Source organism: Monodelphis domestica, chromosome 5 (genome assembly GCF_027887165.1).
Source record: "Monodelphis domestica isolate mMonDom1 chromosome 5, mMonDom1.pri, whole genome shotgun sequence".
NCBI classification, from domain to species: domain Eukaryota; kingdom Metazoa; phylum Chordata; class Mammalia; order Didelphimorphia; family Didelphidae; genus Monodelphis; species Monodelphis domestica.
The window spans coordinates 256,519,790-256,527,781 of NC_077231.1; the positions used below are offsets into that span (position 1 = coordinate 256,519,790).

General features: G+C 44.2%; 1 protein-coding gene across 2 annotated transcripts; it reads right to left on the reverse strand.

The window, feature by feature from the left end:
• Positions 1 to 433: 433 nt before the first annotated feature.
• BAMBI (BMP and activin membrane bound inhibitor) lies at positions 434 to 7,961 on the reverse strand. 2 transcript variants are annotated; one of them, XM_001366888.4, is made up of 3 exons: positions 7,087 to 7,961; positions 2,015 to 2,302; positions 434 to 1,399 (listed from the first exon to the last, which is right to left on the reverse strand). In XM_001366888.4, the coding sequence occupies exons 1-3, from the start codon at positions 7,160 to 7,162 to the stop codon at positions 981 to 983; spliced, it is 783 nt and encodes a 260-aa protein (XP_001366925.1). In that variant the 5' UTR covers positions 7,163 to 7,961; the 3' UTR covers positions 434 to 980. The 2 variants fall into 2 exon arrangements, with proteins under 2 accessions (XP_001366925.1, XP_007504875.1); XM_007504813.3 differs by lacking the exon at positions 7,087 to 7,961 and adding an exon at positions 6,044 to 6,695.
• Positions 7,962 to 7,992: the final 31 nt, after the last annotated feature.

Genomic DNA, 7,992 nt, shown 5'->3' on the forward strand with positions numbered 1-7,992 from the left:
CGCTCTCTTAGGAACGGAGAGGAATAAGAGAGATTTCAGTACAAGGAAAGAACAGATTTTGGAAAAGAAGAGCTCTGGAATAAGGGAAAACTGAGTCCATTTAAGCCCAAAACAAAATGGAATAAGGAGTCAACAAGTGAAGAGTGATCCACTTGAATCAGAAAATTTAGATTCTAGGAGAGAAAAAAATAACCTATATGCAAATAGGTGAAGCCAATTAAAACTCATACCAGATGCATTTCATAAAGAAGATTTGATTGGCAATCCTGGTCCGGGATAATTTAAGCTATCCTTCTAGAGGAGGCTGAAAAACTGGATTTTCCTCACACAAATAATTCTGGAGAGAGGAAAGAAGGCTAGATATTGCCCATTTAGATAGTATCCAAATTAGCCAAAGTAGCATATGTGAAAACAGCATGTACAATCTTGGTCCTTTTAACATTGTAACAGATCAGATCAAAACATTTATTGAGCATTAATGCCTTGCAACAGAGCCTCAAATATACAAGGTAATCCTGTAATTAGATCATCTTCCAACTATTTTTTTTAATTTAAGAAAGACAGCACTAAATTTCAGACAAAATATATATATATATATATTTTTAAATCTTTACAATAAGTCAAGAAACATGTAGGAGCTTGCCTACTGTATATTTCAGTTTATTTTGGTACTCATTTCCAGCTCCCGACAGTTCAAATAACCCTGGTGACAGTGTACAACTTCTACTTTTTTTTTTTGCTTTTACAGCTTTAAAGCAAATAATACATTTGAGTGTATTTTAATTCTGTGCAAATAATCCTTCAGAAGAAATCTCCAAGACTCTGTTTGTAGAGGTGATTTTTCTCTCAAAGACAATTAAGGAGTTTTGTTTCGTTTTTCTTCAGATAAAGTGCTCCTGTCCAGCAGAACCCAAAGGCCTTCAAGAGTTTTGGTTTTTGTCTTTTTCCCCCCAATTCAGTTTAACTTGGGTAAAACTTGGTCATACAAATTCCAGCTTCCCATGCCCGCTGTACATTCCCCAATGAACCAGGGAGAGGATTTTCTCATTGCTGAGGTCTGTCTGTCTCATTTTATCACAGGTCATACAGCAGTTCTCGTGCCCGCTGACTGGGACCATGCATTCCAAGTCTAACTTTGCCACCTGTCCCTTTTTGGAATGGTGGCCATGAAAACTATAGTGCAAACGGGAAATCATCTGCTGCCGCTGGTCCTGGAGCCTCTTGTTTTCACTGCGGAGCATCCTCAGGGCTAACATGATCAGCAGGACTAAGATGAGCCCCCCAGCGATGGGCACAGCGATGACTGCCGCTCGGAACCACAACTCCTTGGAAGAGGTCAGCTCCTGGACCTTGGTGATGAGATTTCGGCTGCTTTCATGCTGATAGCGGCTTCCTTGTCCTGACAGGAATGGGATGAGAAAACCATCAATACTTATTTTACTTTAGCCATAAGTCAATTTTGACATATCCCATTAAAACACACACACACACACAAGACAAAGGTGGGAGTCAGTTCTAGAATTTCTGGGTTCAAATCTGGCCTCGGGTATCCTAGCTCTGTGACCCTGGGCAAGTCACTTCACCCCTTATTGCTTTTCTGCCTTGGAACCGATCCGCCCCAGTATTGATTGTAAGAGGGAAGGGAAGGGTTCTAAAAACAAAAAAACAAGACTACAGTGAAAAGATGGTAAGACAATCCCAAGCCACTTAAAAAATATTATGCTATGGACTGCAATCGCTAAGTCACCAAACATGAATGAGGACTAATGTTCTTTAACCTCTTAGAAATGTTGAAAAAAACAGACCCAGCCTATTAGGCAGACAGACATCTAATGCTTGTGCAGACATAAAAGCTACTCAAGAGAAAAGCATTTTTGCATCCAGCCATGCTTCTCCCCCTGGTGTCTCTAATTACATTAACAACAAAATCAATAGCAGACATACAAAGTCTTGGCTGTCACAGGCCTATAGATCAGGCAAGAGATTTTGTAGAAAAAAGCCGCCTGCTCCCTACCTGAGGTCTCACCCTTGGGAGCAGAAAGAACATCATGGAGTCCTCTATAATTGCACATATCTTCATGACAACATTCCAATGTGGGCACAGCGGTGCCGGAGTGGTTTTGGGTCTGTTTGGCTTGGCAGATGTCTGCTGTGTTGGCAATAGAGTCCAGGCAGCCATGAGTAAGTGGGGAATTCGTGTTTTGGGGGTCAAGAAGTCTCGAGAAGCAGGCATTCAGCTCCGATTTACACATATAGCCAGTTGCGACACAGTGCGCTGCATCACAGTAGCATCGGATTTCACCTGAAAAGGAAAGAAATCTGGTCAAATTCAGCTGCCTGGTCCTGTGAGCACCCAGTTCCCCAAATGGAAGCAGTTTGTTGTTTCTTGTTGTTGGGGTTTTTTTTTGGGGGGGGGGGGAATAAAAGGGAGGAAGTTTGGGAAATGAGAGAGGAGGGAGACACCAGCTAGTTCACTACAGTAGAATCTCATCCAAGGTCTTTTTCACTGAGGTCCCTTTTCTTTTTGAGGTATCTTTGTTTTTATTAGGGTCTAAAGACACTGGAGTGTCTAATACCAGATTTCAACTAAGGAAGACTTTAAATCCTTATTCCAAACCCAGTCCCCATATCCACTAGACCACCTGGCTGACCTAGCTCTTATATATAAAAACATGGACAGCACCTAGCTATATCAATGCTTATTCTCTTAAATTTAGTTCTAGATCCCTTTCTAGTTCTGTGACCCTGGGCAAGTCACTTAACCCTGCTTGCCTCGGTTTCCTCATCTGTAAAATGAGCTGGAGAAGGAAATGGCAAACTACTCTCGTACCTTTGTAATTTTATTTTTTGTTTTATCTTTATTTTATTCCAATAACAAATGTACATATATATTTTTTCCAAAGTTACATAATTCATGTTGTCTCCCTTCTGTCTTTCTTCCTGCCTCCCAGAGTTGACAAGTGATTTCACTGAGTTATACATGTTTTGGATTCCAGTATCTTTGGCAAGAAAACAACAAATGAGGGGGCAGCTGGGTAGCTCAGTAGATTGAGAGTCAGGCCTAGAGATGGGAGGTCCTAGGTTCAAATCTGACCTCAGACACTTTATATCTGTGTGACCCTGGGCAAGTCACTTGACCCCCATTGCCTAGCCCTTACCACTCTTCTGCCTTGGAGCCAATACGTAGTATTGACTCCAAGACAGAAGGAAAGGGTTATGAAAGAAAGAAAGAAAGAAAGAAAGAAAGAAAGAAAGAAAGAAAGAAAGAAAGAAAGAAAGAAAGAAAGAAAGAAAGAAAGAAGTCCCAAATGAGGTAAAAAAAAATAGGGTGGGACTGAATTGATTTGACATCTATCTATCTATCTATCTATCTATCTATCTATCTATCTATCTATCTATATTTTTTTTGAGAAGAAGAGAATAGAACCTTAAAAGAGTCTAAAGTTATAGATGAGAAGTCACTTCACAGCATTCAGTAGTACTTTATATTATCAATTCAAAACACCATTGGGAAAGCACTTTGGATAAGTATTGACTAAATTCTAATTCTTCTTAGAATTATTCTGACCATAGGCATTAGCTCAATGGTTTTACAGTCACAAATTTCTGAAGAGGTGAAGGGTAATTAAAATAGTACCTTTAAAAAAAAAGTAATAATTTCTTTTTCTTGATTTTTTTTCTCTTTTACAGGAAAGGTAAATTACATTATTTATTCACTTCATTCCCACATGACCAGAGAACATAAAAATGCTGGGCTTTTTGATTTTGTCAGTATAAATATTTGATCGGAACTGCTGAATTGTTTACTACCTCCAAGGGCTGTGCCAAGGTTTAAGAGCTTTACCTAACACCTTATAAAGTTATTAAGTAGAACCATAACAATCTAGAATTTTTTTCAGTCAGAGGCTTTAAAAAACTATGAAACTAGGTAACTACTCTGCAATGTCTCCAGAAAAGGCAACTTTTCCTATAAAGATCTTTTCATGCAAAGGAGTTTTTTAGCCAGTATACTGTAAAATGGGCACTGAGCAGTTTACAATTAGTGGTTTGTTTGCCAAAGTCAATTTCTTTCAACCTAAATGGAAAGTCATAAAACAAGGCAAATCTGCAAAATGTTCGAATCTCCTCCCTCCCCTCCCCTCCCCTCCCCTCCCCCTCATATTAGCTCACCCTCTTTTCTAGTTTTACATGAAGTTCAACATGTGACCTAAAAGGGGAAACATTTAAACTGGAAAATCCTCCACTGGTTGTATGAACAACAACAACAAAAAAATCTTTTAGAAAACCTCAAAAACTTTCTGAAGGAAGTGATTTTTAAGTTTCTTTCATAGATTCATTTTGTGAGCTCTGTCCCCTCTTTTGTCTTTTTTTAAACCCTTACCTTCTATCTTAGTATCAGTTCTAAGACAGAAGAGTGGCAACATTTGAACTCAGGTCCTCCCAACTCCAGGCTTGGTGATCTATCCACTGTACAACCTCACTGCCCCTTCTGTCACCTCTTAAGAGTAATGTTAGTTCAAATATGGCACTTTACTACATAAAAATTAAATCTTGGATATTCCAGATCCAGGGAGTTCTCACTAATTTTGAGTTTCATCAGAACAGACTTCACTCATTGTTGGCAACTTTCAGTGAGTTGATTCAGCTGAGTCTCTTGAAACCAGGTTCTGAAAATCTGTCTTGCATTTGAAGCCTAGACTTGAAAAAAAGTGCCAGTGACTCTTATAAAACTAATTTCAAGCTGTTCTTGAGAAGCCCTCTCCACCCTTTCTTTCTAAGTTCATTCACAAACACTATATGGCCAGTGAAAGGTGAATCACCTGATTTTTCTCTGTTTTTAGCCCAGGTTGGCCCACAAGGCTGCTCCTGCCTCTACTCTAGGCTCTGAAACAGGAACCCACAGCACTCCCTGGCAGCTGGGTTTAAACACTGGTCCAAAGATGGAGAGTCTTGTTCTTAGTCTGAATTCATTCTCTTGGGCTTAAAAACCCAAAGTAAAGTGAGTTTCAGTTTCTTCCCTCCTCTTCCAGCTCCCCCTCACCCCAGATTCAGGAAGTTTTCCCCTAAGCCCTCTCAGCAGTTTCCTCCTCTCAACATTTGCCAATGTGTTTCATGTAGTATCATAGATCTTGAAGTAAGCCTCTGTGAAAACTAAAGATGTTTTACTTCCAACTTCTAATTTCGAGAAGCTAAATAAAAGTCATTTACTTTCAAAAAATTATTCACAATAAAACTTCAGTGATAATGGGAAAACTGAACAGAAGATGCCATTTTAAATGTTTATAAGACCCTGTTTAAAATGTTACATTTTTATTGACCTAAAAGGGTCTAATAAACAAATTTTGACAGGGGAGTCATAAGATTGCAACAACTCTTTTTAATCAGAGCCACATTTTTTTTTTTGCAAAAGAGAATGGACTTTTGTACTACGGTACTAAAACTGTATTTTTTTTGTCGTTTCATAAAGTTTCTTCCTGTGGTATGCAAAAGGCCAGAAAGGGTATTGGTATTTTGAAACAGTGAACAATGCCCTTCTGTTCCCCCCCTTTCTTGTTACTGTATGTAGCTATTAAACAAAAATGTCTGCTTTTAGTCAAAGATGGCTACGGGAGACTGCAGGCTTCCCTTAAAGCTTTTGAAGTTAACAGCAGTCAGAAGTCTGTGATCCCCTAATTATATCATTATCAGGCACATAGTTTCAGTATCTGTGACTTCACATCAGTCTCAGTCACTCCCTTTTCTGCCTGCCTTTGATGGGGCCAGAAGGCTTCCCTCTGCAGGCTGCAAGGGCTGTTATTTAGGGTTAATTACACCCTTCCTTCCAAAATAAATAAATACTGTAGCACATCACCATCACAGTGCTAGCTTATCCTTTAACCTCATGCAGGGAACATGGCAATTATAGGAAAGTGGGGGGGGGGGGGGAAAGCTAAATACCGCTCCTTACTTAAAATACATAAATTATCTATTCACATACAGTAGGGGAATGGGGGGAGAAGGAGGAGAATCAAACAAAGCTTAAAGGAAATCCATCCGTTCCTACCTGAAAGGTGGAAAACTGCGGTTAAGTAAACGTCCAAATACCAACCCTCCCCCTTTTTCGTGGGGACGATGAAAAGTAAGGAGTACCGTTGAGTGCACATCCCCTGTCCCAGCAATGGAAAGCAACCCACAACACACACACACACACACACACACACACACACACACACACTCGCATACAAGCTGGGGCTGGGGTAAGTGAAGGGAAAGAAAGGCTCTGCGGATCCTTTTCCTCCCCGGCAGCCCTCGGGGAGAAGAGGCGGTGCTCTAAGCCGGTTAAGATGGCCCCGCTCCACGACTGGAAACGTTCAGAAGTTCATTAAAGACAGACTAACAAAAACATTTTGACAACCACTTGCCCCAGAGGTCTGACTACATCAACGAACCGAGGCTACGGCTCAGAGAACGGGAAGGGGCAGCGCAGGCGGAGGGAACCGGAGACGGCGGAGTAGGGAGGAGGCAGGGGGGACCCGAGTCCAAGGGTGCCCGCGTCTCCAGTTGCCCGAGAACGCACCGCCGCCACTTCTAAGAACGCACCAACTTGTTGTGACCTGTGGGCCCCGACGCGCTGCGGGAGGAAATCTTGCTCTCTGCTAACAAAGGCTTGGCAGCCGGCTTCAAAGCCCACTTGGCTCGGGCGTAAGAGACAGATATTACACACACACACACACACACACACACACACACACACACACACACACACACACACACACCTCTCTCCAGCCCGCGCTGTGCCCGCGGACAAGCTGCGTGGCTTCACTCTACTCCGCTCTCAAGGTACTGCTCTCCCACTCTCCTCCCCCTAAGTGGAAGAGCAGGAGTGTGGGGTTGGGGGCAGGCAGCAAATTGGAGAGAAGGACAAGCCACTTCTCCAAGAACCCTGGGAGAAGAGGGTGCTTTCAGCTCCTGTTCTGCCACTCTGGCTCCTCAACCCTACATGGAGTCCTCGCGCGTGGGCATGCCCTTAGAAACACACACAAACTGGCACGCGCTCCCTGCAGCCGATTCCCTCTCGTGCCCCCCAGGGCGCGCCCGCTCACTTACCTTTGGTGAGCAGGATGGCCATGGCGCACAGCTCGATTTGCAGCCAGATGAAGATGTAACTGGAATGGCGATCCATTTAACCCCCCCACCCTGGCGTCGCGCCCCCGCCCGGGGCTCCCAGTGTCGGGGGGATTCCGCAGCAGCCTAAGACGCCCGGGCCGGGCTACTCATGGGCGCTCGAACAGCGCGCAGCTTAAGCCGGACTGATGGACTGGAGCGCAGCCAAGCGGCCGGCGCCCCCAGATCGCCTCCAAGTCCCTGCTCGCCTTCTCAGTCTGTTCTTCCCAAAGGCCGACCCGGCAGAGAACCGTCAGGCAGGAGCCGGTCCCAGCCGGCAGCTGAAGGAAAAAAGGGAAGGCAGGAAGAAAAGTTTTGCAGCCTCCTCGATCAACTCAGGCTGTCCGGGTCTGCTCCGGGCGACCCGACACTTTGCTCCAGTAGCCACCGCCTCCTTTCTTGCAGCTCCAGCTCGGAGAGGGGCTCAGCCTGCCTAGCTGTCCGCACAAGCCAGATCGCTTTCTTTGAGAGGACGAAAACGTTTACGAAGTTCTCAAAGGCTTAAGAAAGACTGCTCTCAGCTCGGCCTTAGCCAGAGCCTCTGTCTCGGCTTGCTAGCCTCCTGCGCTGTAAATAGCGCCGCGGAGCTCGGAGTTTGGCCCGCCAGAGCCCCGCCCCCTGCTCCGCCCCCGGGGAAACTCTAAGCGCCGCAGCCCTGGACCTGGATTGGCCCAGCAGCTTTTGTCAGTCAATTTCGAGGGGGGAGGGAGGATGAGCTCGAGGGAGGGGGCATATCTGGCTTCCAAGTCCGGGTATTTGGACCTCCTGAATCTATGAAGCTATGACATGGAGCCTGTCTTCTCAGGGCTTCCTCCCACTCATCTCACACATACACACACACACACACAC

Bases quoted from the DNA above. Each gene is read 5' to 3' on its own strand.
- BAMBI (XM_007504813.3), bottom strand. From the start codon at position 6,143: ATGTGCACTCAACGGTACTCCTTACTTTTCATCGTCCCCACGAAAAAG. The intron at 2,303-6,043 runs GTAGGAACGGAT...TTTCCTTTTCAG, and splicing joins CGCAGTTTTCCACCTTTCAG to GTGAAATCCGATGCTACTGT. The intron at 1,400-2,014 runs GTAGGGAGCAGG...CATTCCTGTCAG, and splicing joins TCCCAAGGGTGAGACCTCAG to GACAAGGAAGCCGCTATCAG.